This window comes from Helianthus annuus, chromosome 2 (assembly GCF_002127325.2).
Source record: "Helianthus annuus cultivar XRQ/B chromosome 2, HanXRQr2.0-SUNRISE, whole genome shotgun sequence".
NCBI classification, from domain to species: domain Eukaryota; kingdom Viridiplantae; phylum Streptophyta; class Magnoliopsida; order Asterales; family Asteraceae; genus Helianthus; species Helianthus annuus.
In genome coordinates, this window is record NC_035434.2 from 157,067,634 (window position 1) to 157,087,037 (window position 19,404).

General features: G+C 37.8%; 2 protein-coding genes across 2 annotated transcripts; both read right to left on the minus strand.

Moving 5' to 3' along the window:
• Positions 1-13,324: 13,324 nt before the first annotated feature.
• Positions 13,325-14,806, minus strand: LOC110925331 (syntaxin-121). Its single transcript, XM_022169288.2, has one exon. It carries the CDS (start codon positions 14,541-14,543, stop codon positions 13,536-13,538), a length of 1,008 nt encoding a protein of 335 aa, XP_022024980.1. The 5' UTR covers positions 14,544-14,806; the 3' UTR covers positions 13,325-13,535.
• A 1,902-nt stretch (positions 14,807-16,708) lies between these two features.
• LOC110925322 (transcription termination factor MTEF1, chloroplastic) lies at positions 16,709-19,306 on the minus strand. Its single transcript, XM_022169279.2, has 2 exons — positions 19,057-19,306; positions 16,709-17,730 (listed from the first exon to the last, which is right to left on the minus strand). Exons 1-2 carry the CDS (start codon positions 19,252-19,254, stop codon positions 16,804-16,806), a joined length of 1,125 nt encoding a protein of 374 aa, XP_022024971.1. The 5' UTR covers positions 19,255-19,306; the 3' UTR covers positions 16,709-16,803.
• Between the last annotated feature and the right edge of the window lie 98 nt (positions 19,307-19,404).

The following is a 19,404-nucleotide window of genomic DNA, read 5'->3' on the forward strand; positions in this document are numbered from 1 at the left end:
CAGTAATGGGCAAGCCATGGGCACGGAAGGTATACTCAAAGTTCCTGATTCGGAACATCCCAAAGGGACTAAGTTGGGAGATATGGAGATGGTAGTACTCCAACATCTCCGCAACGAACACCGTCACCGGCAACCGAAGGTCGCCTTCGGTGAAAAAATCTGCCCACAAAGTAATATAACCGGCCGGAGCATCGGCACCGGTATCCCCTCTTGTGGGTAAGTAGCCTCCCACTCGTCGGCCATATGAACGGTGGTCATCAGGTTTTTAAAACCACCCTTTGACCAGTTCAACACCGGTAACCCACCACCGGAAGCATCAACATCATCGTCTTCGTCTTCATCAGCCGCCACTACCGGCTGTTCAGGGTTTTCACCCTCCACATTGTGTACATTCGATGGTTCAGCCATCAGAAATATGAACAACAGAAAGAACGTAAGTGGAAAAACTCAAATTAACCTCACCGGAAGTTCAAGAAATATCGTCGGAGAAGACAGAGAAAATGTTTCTCTCACCGGCAAATTTTTGAAATTTCGAATAAGTGAGGGGAAACCACGAACGGTTTCCCCTTATATACCCATCGCAATTAATGCGGAGGGAGAAACTGAATCATCACGTTCAAAAAGAGCGAATTACGCGACACCACGTGTCAAGCGCCGTTTCCGCTGACGGTTCCCACGCGCGCGTGGCCGCCCACGCGCCTGACAAGAGAGACCTTTACACTCCTTGCTACAGTGCATTTAATACCTCGGGCAGTGCAACTGTCCTTTCATTTCAGCACATGCCAGAATGATCTCACCAACTTCCACCAACTCACACGTGAGATCAGCCACGTATGCAACAAAAAGCGACTACATTATCCAATTATAAGCGGCATGCGGTTTCTCTGGTATACCGCACCATAACCCATACCGCATGTCGTTTTTTTACATGCCCCTAAAAGTAGGCAAAAATATATATATCTCCACACTATAAGGGGGTATAATACCTATCCGCACTACCCACGAGCACACGTGGAATATGCGGAAATGACACACACGAGCCCGTTCAGGTGTGTCAGATACTCAGAACCAGCGTTGTTCTTTGGACTGAACCGCAGCTCAGAAACAGGTAAACCGCATTGCCTTCATTCTCTTCAAGCTTCAAATCCCTTCTGTCCGGTTCACAACCACAGAGGGTGCATGAACAACTTCTTTAACAAGAAGAAGGAAGGGAATGTACGCGCACGCACATCAGCAACCCTGACACCTGATCCTTCAAGGGCCACATCCGAGCAACAAACCCATTTCAAGCGAATATGGGGTGACAAAACCGCAGACACTCACGAGTCGCTGCGGACATAACCATAGCTTCCGCAAACGGTTGCTACGGAAGAGCCACAACTAACTTCACATCGAGGAACGAAACTACTTCAAGGAAAACTCCTCGGTATTGGAGCGTGAAGGAAGGTGCCTAAGGAAGAGATGCGGACGAGCTCCCCAATGATCATACGAGCCCTTGTCGAACAACAAGCGATCGAACAAGCGGTAACAAGTCTGCTTATGACTTTGTTACCCTACTTGTAAGATGGATAGAATAAACAATGGTGGGCATTACCTTGCCTATGACCATGTTTATTTGACCGTTATCCGGAATCACATTGTTCGACCAAACATGGCCAACAATGACGGAAGTACTCAACGTTGTTCCCACAACCGTGGCCAACAATGTTAAGCAACGAGGTAACCGCAAAGGACGTGCGGTTACTAGAGAGCTAATTGGAAGAACATGAACACCCCACAAAAGGGATCATCATTTGATGTCCAATCATGACATCAGAACACTCTCTTCTTCATTCACCACTTCAAAGGTTGGTTCGAAGTTTGTGCACACCTTCAACCACTATCTCAGAGATTGGTTCGAAGTTTGTGCATACGCCCAACAAGGTCTCAGGTTGGTTCGACACACTAACAGGTGGCACCCAACCCGAGGCTGAGAATTTCGCATCAGACGAATCATTCTCACCGGTTCGGAAGAGGCATCAACTGACTCTTCCAGACCTCCAGCTTGATTTACAAAGAGCAAAGACCATCCACTTGGTCTAGGATCTTCTCCAGACTCCAAACTACCTTCTAGACACCATAGTCCAGTACTCCTCCCACATGCAACTTGCATAGGGCAGCAACACTAGACTGGGGGGACTTGAAGGGGTATGGTCCCAGATCTCGCGTCAGCATCGACCGCGAGTGACCATTACCCTTATCAAAACCCCCACTAGCTAACAACTACTTATGTCCGTGCGGGAACGCATCGACACAGTGTTTGAATCCAATCTGTCCAGTGATGGAGGAGGACTTACCTGGAATATGAGAACGGTAGGGTGATGCGGCATAGCATCACATCTGGTGTATGAAAACGGAAGTATTCACAGCGATGCGGCCTGGCACCGCGTCCAGTGAACACTTCTATCAATACAAGGAAGCTGCGACAGTCACCACAGGCGACGATGCGGCTGGCACCGCGTCTCGCGTATTTCTTTATCACAAGCAAGAGACGCGATAACATCAGATGTTACCGCAAGAAGCAATGCGGCTCGCACCGCATCCTATACGTCCAACAAGTGGGACTGACACACCAGTGCAAGTAGCGCCAATGACAGTCATCTGTCAGGGCTACGTAAGCAACAGACTGACGTGGCGTAACCTCCACACCCGACAAGCCTGACACACCTGCAAAGGTGCAGCACGTCGTCAGTCTGTCCCTCATCTTCCTCCTTCACTCCTCGGCTATAAATACCAACCCCAAACCAGGTTTGAGGTATTCTTCACAACTCTCTCACTACTACTACTATCATACTTTGCTTCCCAAGCAGATTACTGATTCTCACGCCGGAGAGTGGTAACAAGGAGCACCCCCCACTCCATCCTCCTTGTTACGAGTCACGGTGTGTTTCCTTGTGCAGGAGATCAACCCACCGGTGATCCAGTCAACGATCCTCGGGAGGAAGGGATTAACCCTTCTTGACGAGACCAGTGAGTTAACCCTGCCCGGTTAACCATTATTTCATCAGTTATCATACAAAAACCCTTATCGTACATCATGTCCGCGAAGGGCGTAACCGTCCGATCAGGCACAAATCACGCATTGGACACAAAATAACGCATGGGATCCTTTTTTTTTTACCTAATCATGCATTGGAACATTATTACGCATGTTCATTTTGTCAAACCTTGCTGATAATAACGCATGGAACATAATTACGCAAGTTCTATAGTTTGTCGCGTACGATAATGTAGGATAAGGCTTTTTGTACATTATACTTATTCTATATATATATATATATATATATATATATATATATATATATATATATATATATATATAGCGAATAACCCATCGAACGCATGAAATATAACTTCTTTTTTTTGGGCCAGCAACAAACAACACTAGAAAAAACGAGCGCACGACCAGAAGAAAGAGAATATAGATGAATTCTATTCATCCGTTTGCAGTATGCGCATATAATGTATATATGTGTGGGCGCTCGGGGGGCAAAAGTGAAAGTTCACTAATTTTAACGTTATTTTACTAATTTAGTAAAAATAACGTTAAAAGAGGGGGATGGTTAATCATGCATCATATGGTGACGTTGATAGCCGAAAGACAAGGGGGTACATGCACTAATCGGCATTTGTCTCAATTACTGAGTGTTATGTGCCTTATGTCAAAGGCTTGATGCAAAACTACAATCGAGCAGAGGGTCTCACTGGAAGCAGTCTCTCTATTCGTACGAGGTAGAGGTAAGACTGTCTACATCTTATCCTTCTCAGACTCTATTTAAGCTTTGTTATTGGTGAGATTTACTGAGTATGATGATGTGTTAGTGGGCTTGATCAGTTGATCTTATCTAAGAACAACAACAAATGTGAAAAAATAAAAAAAAATATTAAAAGCTTTGTTGTGTTTAGGGATGGCAATGGGTCCGGTTTGGGACGAGTTTAGGTAATCCCAAACCCAAACCCAGTTAGATAAGCTTGTCCCAAACCCGTCCCAAAATCCGTCGGGTTTCGGTATCGGGTATACCCGCGGGTTTCGGGTAAACTCCTTAATTTAAAAAAAGATTACTCGTTGGGTATACTCATCTCAAAACTCATTGGATATTTATCGGGTAACTACTAACCGGTTACATTTTGTATTGTCAGTATGAAAATATATATCAAGTAACTACAATGTATACGGAATAGAATACCTATATATGTAAAAAATGGATGTATCATATATATATAAATATTTAATAATATAAAAGAAATTATATCGGGTATATAATCGGGTAAATGGGTACACTTTATCGGGTAATTGGGTCGGGTAAACGGGTATATCACTAAATCCCAAACCCGTCCCAAACCCGCGAAAAAAATAAAAACTATTCCCAAACCCGATTAGCCAACCCCAAACCCGTCCCAAATGTGTCGGGTTTCGGGTTTACACATCGGGTTCGGGTTTGATTGCCATCCCTAGTTGTGTTTCGTTCCTCATCCCGATGTTGAGAGTGGAATCACTTTATCTCACACTATGTTTCTATTAGTAAAGAGGCTAAAAGTCGAAAAGAAAAACAAACGAATACATGTGTAATAAGTATAGAGGTTGTATATGTTACAGGGATGAAAATTCCTAGAAAATTTGAATAAAACAATCCTCCTGGTTAGCACAAGAAAATCGCAAGAATGCCTCTTTGTGGCACACCTATAGCAAATGCCTAAAACCTCAATAAATAAACACATAAGATTGGTTGTAATTAGAAGGACGTGAGTTTAAAAATGATACAAAAACTAACGACACTTACATGTATTAATAGTCCCCTTATTCAAATGAAATTTAAAAAGTTGACATGTTAGTCATGATCTTATTACAAGTCTTTTCCATAACGGGAATACGTGTAGGCTGATATTGTATAAACATATCTGTGTCTTCTATTTTTGTTTATTTCTTTAACTCCCTTGTTAATTCTTATTCTTGACTTTCTTGAGAATAGAAAAGGGTTTAAGCTTGGAGAGCTTTTTTAGGCACAACTTAGCATGTTGTAACATTTACTTTTATTGCATTTCATGCATTTATCTTATCAATATCATGTCATTCCTAAAATATATGTTTTGGTGGGACGAAAGCTACTTTGGTTGTTTTATGTGTTTTTGTAGGCATGAAGCAATTGCAGGGGATGATCGAGGGCTTTGGGAAGATTTATGAGGGTTAAAGAAGCATGAACATGATTTTTGATGTTTGGTCAAAGTTAGAAATTGCCAGACAGGAATCCCCAAAAGGGTGTTTGTAGTTTTACAAAGGAATGTCACACGACTGTGTCACCTCCGGTGATCCTGAATAACACTCCTAAAAATGGTCCCATTGGTTAACACTTTATCCTTTTTAAGCGACGAATTCTATGAGATTGAGGACAACTTTTAGCAACTATGAAGAGGATTTAGAGCATTTTCTTGGAGGACTTAATCTACATTGATATAAGAATGTTATTTTCTTTTGGTGGTATGTATGATGTAAGTTTTGTTGCTTAATGATTAAGTCATTATGTAGCTCAAGTGCTCAACCACATCAATTACAAAGTTAGGGCTTATCTTTTGAACTTTGATTTAATAACTTACGTGAAATGAAATGATTATGCTAGATCCCCTTGAACGTTTTGTTTGTGTGATTTCTCATCTTCAACCACGTTATTCAAAGACATATTAGATTATTAATAAAACTGGACACTTTACTAATTTTTATAATAAAGTTCCCAAAGGTTTAAAACCCTGATATAATTATAATTCTTGATAATGTGAACAAATAATAGTTTTCCTTTGTCTTTGAATTCATTCACATCATAGACTCATATAAAAAAAAATCAAATATTCCGGATGACGTGAATGTTTATTATATCTGATATTTTCACCATGTCGGTATGCACATTAAGATCAGAACAACTAAAACTTAAAGTAGTCTGTTGGCTCTAATCAATGAACTTTACTTAGTTGAATACATTATTGGAAGGGATGTTAAGACCACTAAACATCTAATGCCAATACAATTTTTTCATAAAAGGATAACTGCACCATAATTATTAATGATTATTAGCGGAATCGTATAAAAAGGTTACCCTCATGTTGGCATGTTTTTTTTATTATTTGAACTTATTTCCATAATATTTTAATACAAGTAGTAGTAGTTTTTTTTTTTTATAATCAACACCTACCCCACCTCTTTTAATTTCAACCTTTTCCTTAATTAATAATCACATCTATGCTTTTTTATTTTTTTTAACAGTTACTTTCTTTTTTAGTAACTCAATATCACACCGTCTAATCGGCGGTCCTAGCCAAGTATGCCCAGACTTACGTTGTCTTAACCGGGCCCGCGCTGGGTTGGCCAGACTTGGTTACGGCGTTCCCCCGGAAACCGTACTGGCTCCACACGAGTTGCCTCGCTGAAGTAACAACCGGATGAAAACCGGGGTGCGGCTCAGGATCGAACCCCATTCTGTGGGTTTGTCACCATCATTGCTCAATATCCACCCAAACACAAATGGGAATTGAACTTGGGTCTCCATTGAAAAACCCAAATCTTCTACCACTAGGCCACAAGTGGGAGATAATCACATCTATGCTTAAACACTTTTGATATAATCTTTTGATTCGTATCCCTACAAACAAGAACCCTACTTTTTTGTGTGTTAAAATAGGTTTACATTTTATCAAACACTTTTGATAAGGGTTCAAATTATGTAATCTTTTGATTCGTATCCCTACAAACACTTTTGATAAGGGTTCAAATTATGTAATATATATAGGGAAGTTTCATACACTTTTATTTATCTAAGAAAGCTAAGAAGCAATCTCGCCCGTTAAATTTGATGATCAAGGGTTGAAATTTAAGTGGGGGTAGGGTATAGTCGTTTGAACTGAAGAAAAGTTTAAAATGTTGAAACAATGGAGGAATTTACATGTTTAAAAGTTTACGTATTGCCGCCCTAACTTTAATAACGGAGAAAATCTATATCTATACTATATAATAAAAGAAACCATTTTAGGGACACTTTTCATCGTATTTTAGGGACACTTTTCATCGTAGACCATGTCTTATGAATAATTATTATTTTAGTTTAATCTCTAATTAATTATAGATAATACTCCTACTAAATATTATTTAATTTAATTATTACTTTTATATTTATCTATTTACTTCAAATTCAAACTTAGTTATCTAATTTGATATTAGAGTAAATTACGATTTTGGCCCATGTGGTTATATCACTTTTACCCTTTTAGCCCAAAAAGATTTTTTTTTACCATCTAAGCCCTCAACGTCTTTTATTCTAACTCTTTTGGACCCAAACGTCTTTTTTCCTAACCCTTTTGGCCCCTAAAAGTAAATGGATGAGGTTAGTGTTAGGGGTCAAAAGGGTTAGAAAAAAAGACGTTGGGGGCTCAGATATTAAAAGATTCATTTTTTGACTAAAAGGGATAAAAGTGATATAACCACAGGGACCAAAATCGTAATTTACTGTTAATATTAACTATATATTTGAACGTTTTGTTTAGTTTGGTATCTCATAGATTTTACGAAACTTAAAATAAAATTAACTAATATTATTTATCATTTCTACATTTACAAGTTTTAAATAAAGGGTTAAATGTATTGAGAATTCGTTACCTTTACAAGTTTTAAATAAAGGGTTAAATTTATTGAGACTTCGTTAACAAATTTTGCTACAATAGAATAATCTATTTATATCAATCTATATATATATATATATATATATATACTATACTATATAATAAAACATTAATGTGTGACACCTATTATTCATTGTTTGCATTTATTTTATGATTTTCTCGCCTCACTTCCAAATTTATATTATATTAATTAAATAAATAAATGAATAATGAGCTAATATTAAATTTCATCCTACTTTAAATTTCGAATACCATTCTTCTATTTTTCTAATAAAATATTATTCTAAAATTTAAATTGTTAATTTAAATAAAACAAATTATTTATCAGGAAAACCAAACTTTGTATTAATATTTTTAAAATAAAACAAATTATTTATCACGAAAACCAAACTTTGTATTAATATATGAAATATTTTTATTTTCATTCCTAAAAAAATTATTATATCAATTTTATTACATAATTAAACCCGTAATACACATGGTTTTTTTAAAGATATACCTTTTTTATTATTTACTATACAAAATTACATTTATTCGACCCGTGTAATACAGGAGGTTTTTTAAGATATAACTTTTTATTATTTGATATATAAAATTAGATTTATTCAATTCATACAATACACGGGGTTTTTTAAGGATATATATATTTCTTTTATTATTTAGTATAGAAAATTACATTTATTCAACACGTGTAATACACATATTTTTAAAGATGTAACTTTTTTATTATTTGGTATATAAAATTATATTTATTCAACCCGTGTAATAACTGAGGTTTTTTAAAGATGTATTATTTTATTATTTGGTAGATAATATTATATTTATTCAACCTGTGTAATAGACGTGGTTTTAAAGATATAACATTTTTATTTGGTATGTAAAATTATATTTATTCAACCCGTACAATATGGTTTTTATAGATATAACTTTTTATTATTTAATATTTATTCAACCATGCAATAAAGGAGGTTTTTAAAGATATATTGTTTTATTATTTAGTATATAAAATTCATTTATTCAACACCCGTGTAATACACGGGGTTATAACATAGTTATATATATATTGAAATAGTGGAGGAATTTAACTGTTTAAAAGTTATAAAAGTTAATATATTTATAAATTTTAAAAGTATATATTTACATAATTATTATTTATAAGCATGGCGGACTTACATATAGCCCAAGGTGGGCGGGCGCACCCCCGGGAAAAAAAATTTAGTGCTATTTTCCGTTGAAAATCCCGTCTGCACCCCTTGGATTTTTTCGTCCGCACCCCTTGAGTTTTTTCATCCGCACCCTTTGGAATTTTTCGTCCACACACCTTAGGTAAAAAATGTTTTCGATTTATATTTTAAATTTTTTTAGTAAACTCTAATTAAAAAAACTACCTAAATTATATAAACTTATACTACCCAACTTAACCCAAATACCCAATACCTTAACTCACTATTTCATTAAACATAATTAGCCCACTAGTTACTAGCCCATTAACCAAACTCAACCTAAGTTCAAACTATAATAATTAAAATAAGCTCAACAGTCCCTTAGAATTCCTCCTGCCCCCCTCTCTTGGGCCGTCTCCTACCAGCGATCATCGAACACAACAACAACCACAACAGCACGTCATCAGCAGCCGCGAACCACCGTCGTCCGACACCAAAGGGTAACAAAATTCTTAAATAGGTTTGAAATTTCATGTGTTTTGACGTTGTTTATGGTTTTTTATATGATTTTTAGGGTGATTATATTGTTTAGATGATTTTTAGGGTGATTACACACGATTTCTAGGGTTGAAAATTAAAATTGAAACATTATGTTATGGAGCGATAAACTTATGCATCAATTTGTTTGTGATAGGAACCATGAGTAGGGACGTTATGGCGCAATTTCTTTTGTTTTACATGACCCGACCCGAACCGACCTGATACAAACCGATTTTTTTTACTTATATACCTAGGGGCCTAAAATTTTTAAAAATGTTTCACACCCCCATGGAAAAATTTCTGGGTCCGCCACTGTTTATAAGTTACAAAACTTCTTAATTTTTGGTAAGATTCATAAATATAATAAGTATATTTTGAAAAAGTTAAGTAAGTTTTTACATAATAAGGTTTAGGATGCTGTAAAAAAAATGAAAATTGTAAGAATGATAAGAAAGAACATGACGAGGACAAATATCATTGTTTAATTTATTAGGATAAAGGCAATTAAGTAATTTAATAAAAAACCTAATTAAAGATAAAATTCAAAAACCCACATGCAATGCACATGTAAGTTCCTCCGTCTTTTTTAAACGTCAATAACTTTTTATATGTAACTTTAAAAAAAATTAAACCATAATAGCGAGTGTTTTTTAAACTTTTAATATAAACATCATATTGCTATACTTATATAGAGAAAAAAGTTAAGTTTCAATCGGATGATTTTACGCCCACCTCATACATTGTCCTTATTAGTCATTATGTTGAATGCCTTGAATGGTCCAATTTTTAAGTTTAAAAAACTAGATATCAATTGTTGTTAGTTGACTTTTTTTTTTTGCCGTTCAAAAAATTTTTTCAACTTCCTGAAAGTAACACATAAAAGATAATTAAGCATTTTCTTCGGCCCCAAAACTAGAGTTAATTACATAGTTAGTCCCTGTGGTTTATACAAAATAACATACTTAGGTACTAATAGTTTAAAATCACCTTCTAGGGTATTAACTTTTCATTTTGTAACGTTTGGAGGTATTAACTTCTAGGGTATTAACATAGTTAGTCCTTGTGGTTTGCACAAAATAACATAATTAGGTACTAATAGAATGTGATTTTAAACCTACAAATAACGTTAATACCTCCACACGTTACAAAACGAAAAGTTAATACCCTAAAATGTGATTTTAAACTATTAGTACCTAAGTATGTTATTTTAGGCAAACCACAGTGACTAACTATGTAATTAACTCCCAAAACTATGATTGTGTTATCATTTTTTTACCTTTTTCCTTTAGATCAGAACTCACATGTCCACCTTAGAACATTTTTGCCCCTCTTTTAAACATACGACATACCATACCATATATTTAGATGTATTAAATTGCACACATGGTTGCAAAAGTCGCTAGCCGCTCCCTAGTTGGTCGACCGGGGAGTTGAGAGTACTCGGCCTAGGCGGAGAGTACTCGGGGAGTACTAAGACATGTTAAATTATAAAGAAATTAGTTTTTGGAAATTATATATATGTCAAATAACATAAATTTACTAATATCTAGAAGAAAAATACGTAAAAACGATATTAATTCTTTAATATGATAGGCAAAGAAATTATGTTTTATTATTTTTTAAGTCAAACTCGGCCTGAGTTGACCTACTAGATACGATTTTGGCCGATGTTGACTGCGTTTGATCGATTTCGAGTAACTAGGCGGAGTCAAAGAAGTCGCCTCGGCAGCCTACCTTGTAGCGACTACTCGGTCTTGAAAACCTTGTTTTACAACCATGATTGCACACTTTGTTGTTTTCTTTAAAAAACACGTAAAATGTTTTTTATTTCTATATTTTGCACGCTTTTTGTCCTTTAAGCTAACAGATGTTAACTTTTTAGTTAACTTTAAGGTAAAATGATAATTTTGTCCAATAGACATAACCTAAAATTTAGTTACCAATGACATAATATCTAATTTACTTAGTTTTCTTTTCTTTTCTTTCTTTTTATTTTATTAAATTTATCCCTATTGTTTTATCAGTTACTTTAAAGATTTCTTAATTCATAAAGTAACATATAATTAATAAAAAAATAGTGATAATTAATAAAATAAAAAAAGAAAATAAAATATAAGTAAAAAAACTTAAGTAAATTACAAATTATGCCTTTTATAAGTAATAAAATATAAGAAAAAAACTTAAGTAAATTATAGATTGTGTCTTTTATAAGTAAATTTCATATTATGTCATTTGGACAAATTGGTTATTTTACCTTAAAGTAAAATGAAAAGTTAACATTAGTTTGCTTAAAAACATTTTACGTGCTTTTTAAAGATAAAAAACAAAAAAATTGCAATTTGATATATATATATATATATATATATATATATATATAAAGACAATTCGTGTAATTTACTTTATAAATTTAAGTTTAATAACACCACTTTTTTAGTACCGTGCATTCTTACATAATGTGAATCCACCCTTCATAACTCATCTCCTGTAAAACAAAATGCTTCATGAATGGACGTAAAAACTAGGGACGAACATTTGGTACCGGGTACAGGTATCATACCAATATCGTACCAATCATTTTCGGCCTTTTCGGTACTGGTCCGGTACCATGCCAATAATTTGGCGATATACGCTCAATCCCGACTATAGATGCATATTATATTATCAATATCATAAATGGATAATTTATCTCATGTTCGATTAAAAGGCTATACAAATATGTAAAACAAAAAAATAACGCATTTCTATGATCATATATGTGAAAAAAGAAACTTTGAATTTAAATCAAACAAATTTGTCTCTTCATTATAACAAAAAAAAAAAAAAAAAAAAAAACTGTATAAATAGAAAATGCTTGACTACGTATCAAGGCCGGTCCGATACCTGCCCCTTATATGGGTTTAAGAAAAGCCCAAATTTGTAGGTGTTCTTCCAAATATCGGACCTCAAGCCCAAGGTGGATGGGAAGGGAGGAAAGATGGGTTACCAGCAGGAACACAATCACAAATGCCTTCATCATTTTTTTTGAAAAACCGAATTATATTTTATCCTATCCGGATAAAGTCAAACGTTGGTCAAAACCGGATTGTGAAAATCCGGATCGGATTTTATCCGGTTCGAAGGTCCATAAAACAAAACTCGATTGTATACACCCGGATCGGATTATCCAAAATTGGATTTCTTTAATAGAACAAATAAGTATATAAATTAAACTAATTTTTTGTTGTTGATATAATATATATTGGTTAAAAATATAGAAAAAATAATAAGTAGATAAAATAAACTCACCAAAGTTCACCTTTGTAGATTATTACAAGTAATATAACATAACATGATAAAACAAAATGCGAGATCATCTCGTCGAGATGAACAAATGTCACATAGTGCCTTTCACGTCTAAATGCTCGCTCCCACAGTCTCTCTTTAACTCACAACCCTTTGCGACGCCGGAGTTTGTCCCCTCGAGACTTCTCCACTCTACCCTCTCCTTCTCATAAGACAAGCGGTTTCAGGAATCCGCCACTTTTTAAGTCGAAAGTGGTTCAAGGCTACATTTATTAAAAAGAGAATGTTGGTTACTAAATTGGAAATGAAAAACTTTATTTGAAATTATCTTTGCTACAATTTATGATTGCATATCTATAAATGGATTCATTAGCTACAAGAAACAAACAGCCCGGCCAACCCAAGTAATCCCCCATAACATCAATCAGTACCGCAAAGCGACGGTGTGCTGGCTCGGGTTCTTACCCGGGAAGGCTTACCTGCGAGGTGCTCCGTCCTCCCTCATTATTTAAGAGTGAAATAAGAGCACCCACACGTCTGTTAAAACAAATTATTCATTTCCCCACCCATCTTTCACTTCCACCTCGGTCTAAGGGCGTCCACACACGCCGCGTTGATGCATAAAAACATACACAAGCTTCAAATAAACAAAATCTCATACAAAACAAATCAATATACCCTCGATTCGATACTCAAGAACTCCAAAATTACAAAACCGAATTTAAAAAAAAAAACACAATAATCATCAATAAATACAATAACCAAGGAAACGATTTACTAATCCGCCACATACACCAATGAACATATAGAGTGGCGACCAATGAGAAATCGACAACACAATCAAAGACATCATGTCGTCGCTGGCGGCGGCGGTGGCGACGCTACAGTCGGCGTACCACCGCCACCGCCACCGCCACTACCACCACCGTTGTCCCAAGGCTTAAGCGACAACACAATAATCAAAACAACAATCAACAACAAAATAATCCCAAAACACGCCCACTTCCTAGTATTCTTCTGATGCTTTCGGGCCACCTGCAACTGCGTCGTCCCCCGGTTCACAAACGAGCTCGCCCGGTTCACCTGATTCTCAATATCATCCAACTGTTCACCCTGGCTCTCAACCAACACTGCCATATCCATAAACACCTGATGCAGCTCCTTCAGGTTCCTCTCAATTTCAACTACTGCATCATGCCTTTCTTGTATCTCCAATATCGTATCCATCACCTGTCCCCTCCCTTGCTCCTGGATTGCCTTCTGCAGAAACGTCTCACTTTCACCACTCGAAATCAACGTATCGACTGTTTTCTCATCCGGATTCTCTCCGGTTACAGTGTAGTATCTTCGAGTAACCGTTTCGCGATACTCCGACGACATTTTGTTGCGTAGATCGTTGAAATTGTTCATTGAGTCCGAGAGTTTTTTCCTGAGGCCGTTGACGACGGATGTGCGTGTCCGATCTGACGAACTGCCTGGTCCGCAGCCAGGTAAGCTTCGATTCGCAGCGTTTGATCGGTCTAGAGCTTCTAATTTGAGTTTAACAAACTTAGCTTTTTTCAACGAGGTGGTGACGTCGTTATCCATTTTAGATCTGAGATCTTTGACGGATTTGGCGTTGTGGAGTGTTTTGGAATGCTCGTGTGATGATTGTAGGTTGTTGTGGAGTGTTTCGAGTGCTCGAAGCTCGTCTTTTATTGCTTCTACGTCTTCGAAGAATTTGTCTAGGTTAACGCCGTTGACGGCGGCGTTAGACGGTGGATTTCCAGTCATTTCGACGGTGTGGTGGCGGGACGGTGGAGATGAGGTTTCTTCGCTGCGGAAGCGGGAGAATGATCCGGAGAATAGATCGTTCATGTTGAGATTTGGAAACTGAAATTCAAGATTGGATGTGTTGAAGATATGAATATGAAGGTGAAGGTAAGGTAGGTGTAGGTATAGATAGATAGATTGGTGAAGGTGATGTTTGTTCTTGAATGGTTTGCTAGGATGGTTGATTGTTCAACTGTGGGAAGAAGTCAACGAAGGAGGATGAAGAAAGAGGTGAGAAGGTGGTGGTGGACCAGACCACGGGACGTTATGTTGACTGGGTAAAAGAAATGATCCCAAACGGTATAAGGACTGCAAATTTAGACATACGTGAGTTTCGTGATAGGCTATAAATATCTATTATTAATAAATTGTGAATTGAATACACGGTGTGTTGTTGTTTAACGCGTAAACCGTATAATTAGTAGAGGTGCTAAACGAATCGGGTTCACAGGTTAATGGATCTAACCCGACCCGAACCTGAAAATTTTATACGAACCCGAATCCGAAAATTTTGTCATATTTATGAACTCAAACACAACCCAAATATTAATGGGTTAATCCGAACACGACCCGCTCAACTCAAATTGTGGGTGTTTATTGAGGGATGTAACTCGCTATATCGTATTTTTAAAATATCTACTAAAGTTCACTACACATCTAATATTTCTTTTTCTCATCCTTGTATGTTGAAAAATTAATACTTTAGCTTTTTATAGGAAAAATTACAAGTTTTGTACTTTATCTTTATACCACTTTTCAGGCGGTATCCTTTTTAACGAATGTTGACAGACGGTGTCCTTTACTAGGTATTTTATTGCAAGTTTAGTCCTTTACACCCAACTCAGTTAAAAAACCCTGTTAATTGAGCATAAGGTAGATTTCGAACAGGCGAGCTTGTCAAACGGCTTCCGCTCCTTCCCCCAGAATTCGATGTTGGCCACCGCCACCCGGTCTTCGTGACTTATATCACCGCCCGGGACGCTGTCGTAGTAGACTTTAAACCGGTCAAGCTTCAATCGTAGTTCGCGCCACTTGTGTTGGCACGCATTTAGATTGTGCCGGTCGTTCCCCACGTTGTGCCGGTAGCTAGCGAAAGCTTCCGGCCAGTAACGGGTCTCACCGGGTTGGCGGCCCTTCATCGCGTCCACGATGCTCGTTACAAGTGCCAACTCTTCCTCGTGCGTCCATGAGGCCATTTTTCAAGTGTCGGTAGCGGGTTCGGGTAGGTGGAGTGAAGGGTTGAGGTAGCGATGTAGACAGGCGGTGGGGGGTTTCATAGCACTTGGGGTAGCCGTTTGGTTTGGCCAAACGGTTATTTTTTAAATTCAAATCCTAGTCAACAAGCCTAGCCAACCCAGCCAATGAGAGTCGGCCACGGAAGACCGCTAGGCCCGCCCAACGCCCGAACTGAAACCCCCGCCCAAGAGGCCACGCCGAAACCCAAACCCACCTGAGGTGGTGACTTGGACGTTTGTACCCAACCCACGCCCCAACCCCCGCCCCATACCCTCTAGTGTTAGATATTGACTAAAAGTTACCTAAAACCTAGTAAGTTTTTTTAGATATTGATTGAAAGTTACCAAACACCTTTTAAAGTAAATAGTTTTTTTTTTGTTTTTTTTTTGTTTTTTTTAATAATATGATATAATTTAACACCTATATACATAATCAATAATCTATGTAATAAATTAATAATAAATTAAAACTATACATGTTCTAATCAGAACCCATTTTAGTAGATTAAGGGTATGTTTGGCAAAAGTAGCTGGTGGCTGGTAGCTGAAAGCTGAAAGCTGGTAGCTGGAAGCTGGTAGCTGTAGCTGGTAGCTAGTAGCTGTAGCTTTTTAGATATATTTGATGTTTGATAGAGTAGCTGGAGCTTTTAATGAAATGTATAAAATTACCAAAATGGACGTAGCTAAAAATTTAGAAAGTTGGTGCATTAAAAAGTTTCTAATTTTAAGAGGTTAAAATAGTCATTTTTCCCTAAAAGCTTGTAGCTCCTTCTAAACGCTACTAGTAGTAGCGTTCAACCAAAAGCTTCAAGCTCCTAACCTAAAAGCTTAAAGCTCCTTCAACCAAACAAGACTTTTTATTAAGTAGGAGCTTTTTCTTAAAAGCTTAAAGCTAGAAGCTCCTAAAAGCTCCTAAAAGCTCCATGCCAAACATACCCTAAAAACCCAATCCAGAACTTGAAATACTCTATAAACTTCCCAAAACAACCTGAATCTTAATCTTAATAACATATATATACAAAATGACAACAATGAGGTACGATAATATCCATGTCAATACATTAACAATATCATTGGTAATCACTATGTGTAAGCTTCCAAAACGGCGAATCTTTCACCGGCATCGAAGAACTACAACATACCTCCAGCCTCTCCATAAACCGCTTCTCGCTCGACCTCAACATTGCCGGCAATGGCAAACACACGCCCTTTTCCATGCACCGGAGGTGCCTCCGCTTGATCCGGTTCTCTAAACTAAACGAAAAATATTGCGGAAACTCCACCAACTCCTTCAAATCCCTCCCCATTTCCACCACAAAGTAGTTAAACTTCGGTTCAAGATTGTCCTTTACGCTATAACAGAACAACGAGGGGAACCGCCGGAAGATCAACATCGTGTCGTCATACGAGATTCCGATGTTTTCGTGGAAGTATTCGATTCGGGGGAGGAGTTTGTCTTCCACCGAGCAGGATAAGAGGTGGGCGTGTTTGCTAATGTCGGAAATACCGATTGTGCCTTGAAGGAAGTAGAGGGTGGGGCGGAGGCGGGTTTTGACGTCGGAGGTGATGAGTCGTGGGCGGCGGTGGATGACGTGGCGGAGGTGGTGGGTGCTGACGTGAGCTTCGCGGAGGAGGAAGGTGACGCTGGAGACGATGGAGGGGAGGGGGAGGGTGAGGACTTCGGGGCAGAGGGATGTGAGACGGTCGAGGGCGGGTGGAGAGAGGGAGATGGTGGTGGAAAGGAAGGTCATGGTGGATTTGATGTGGGAAAGTGGGGTGGAGATGAGGGGCGGGTGGGCGGTGAGGAGCGGGATTAGGTCGATTCCGAAGGTGTCGAGGTAGAGGAGCTTTTCTTGGAGGTGGATAGTGGTGGTTGCGTCCGATATGGGTGGCGGAGGAGAGGGTTTAGGGGAGATTAAGGTGGTTTTGGAGGGTGGTGGGAGGTGGTGGTTGGGTGGCGGTTTGTAAGCAACTCCCTTGGTCCGGAATTCTTCCACCTATATAAGAAACGGGTCAAACGGGTTAAAATTTTAACGACGATATATTTCTAACTAAGCAGTTAATGTGGTAAAAAATCGCATATCGGTGGGATGTCGGTAATTTTAAAATATTTCTAACTAAGCAGTTAACTAAGCAATTTGACACTAACAATTAAGTATACTCTCCTACCATTAACTAATTCACCTTTTGAAACTTGCAAAACACTCAACTGTATCAAGTAGGGACTAATTAAGACTTAAACTTAACACTAATAATTAACAATTAACACTTGAAACACTAATAGCAGCAATAAGAAAAAAGACGATGGTAGAACTAAGAAGAAAGGTACTGATATCAGGAAAATCGGTGATATATCGGTCAAAATCGTTGATATTATCGGTACCGAAATTTTGTACCGATATCTCGGCTGGGACCGATAACTGATATATCACCGATATATCGGGATATTAACTACATAGATATAAATTAATAGTATATTAAATATACAATAGGCGCGTTCAGGCTCGTGAGCCATCTGGATAAGTGAAGTTGGTGCTCGGGCTCGTTTATTTAACACACTCATTTTCAGGCTTGGACTCCAACTTAATTAAACTAGGCTCAACTCGAGTTTTTAGCAAGCACATCTCGAGTGTTTTTGGGTCGTTTACACAATACACCCCAAGTTTGCATTCAACATTCCCAGTACAGAACCTAATAGATGCATAATCTAGAAATTCACAAATAAACATAACTTTGTAACTAAATTCTTTTATCTATTAAACATAACGCGAGGAAGTTCCTTGTTGACAAACAATTAGCAGTAACATAACTCTTGTTTAATTTTTTTTTTTTTCAATCACCAACCAATATCATTCCACACGGAAAAGGGCAATTACAAAGCAATGGCAGGTAGTCGGGCAACAAGTTGCAGGGAATATCTGGATAATGAATCTACATTATGATTTTAACCTGCTAAATGCTAATATTTGAATCCAACATCCAGAAATTAGAAATAAATTAGATTCCAATGTGGTCAAATCAATCCTGAGTACTCTCGGGGCACCCACCGGACAAACGGAGTACTCCGAGAGTAACCCGAGTCCACCACCAATTCCCGGAAAAACCCGGTAATCCACCGGCCCGTAGACACGACACTGAAATTACCGGTAAAACCCGTTTGGCTCAAAGATCCAACCCAGGTTTCCCCGGGTTTCTCTGACAACATATGCATCATATCAATCACATAAACATAACCTAAAGACCTGCCCAAACCATTATTCATTAATCCCCACCCCCCAATTTCAGTTACATTCAATCAAAACACAAGATAATTGAGGGCAAACCTTTTTAAGACGAATTGGACCAAGGGTGGCTCTATTGGACGGTAGAACCGGGGTAGAGGGTGGTGTACTCCGGCCGCCGTGTTTTGGCGCGGTGGCGGAGGAGGAAGAACAGCAGCGGATGAGGGTAGTGGGTTTGGAAGTAGGAGATTGGGTAAGGTCGAAGAGGTGACTGAGAGATAGAGATGAAGGAACCTCCATTGTTACATGAGATGACCTTCAACTTAGCCAGAAAGAACATCATCAAGAGGTGGTCTACAACACAAAAGGATATATTTGTAAATTTTTATTGTTTGGGTTTGTTGCATAGATGGTCCCTTAAGGGTGAAGGGGGTGCACACCTAATAGGTG

What these genes read in the sequence shown, in the direction of transcription:
- LOC110925331 (XM_022169288.2), bottom strand. Translation starts at nt 14,543, where the DNA reads ATGAACGATCTATTCTCCGGATCATTCTCCCGCTTCCGCAGCGAAGAA.
- LOC110925322 (XM_022169279.2), bottom strand. Translation starts at nt 19,254, where the DNA reads ATGGAGGTTCCTTCATCTCTATCTCTCAGTCACCTCTTCGACCTTACC. An exon ending in GTCCAATTCGTCTTAAAAAG is followed by an intron (nt 17,731 to 19,056) that starts GTTTGCCCTCAA and finishes TTTCTTATATAG; the next exon opens with GTGGAAGAATTCCGGACCAA.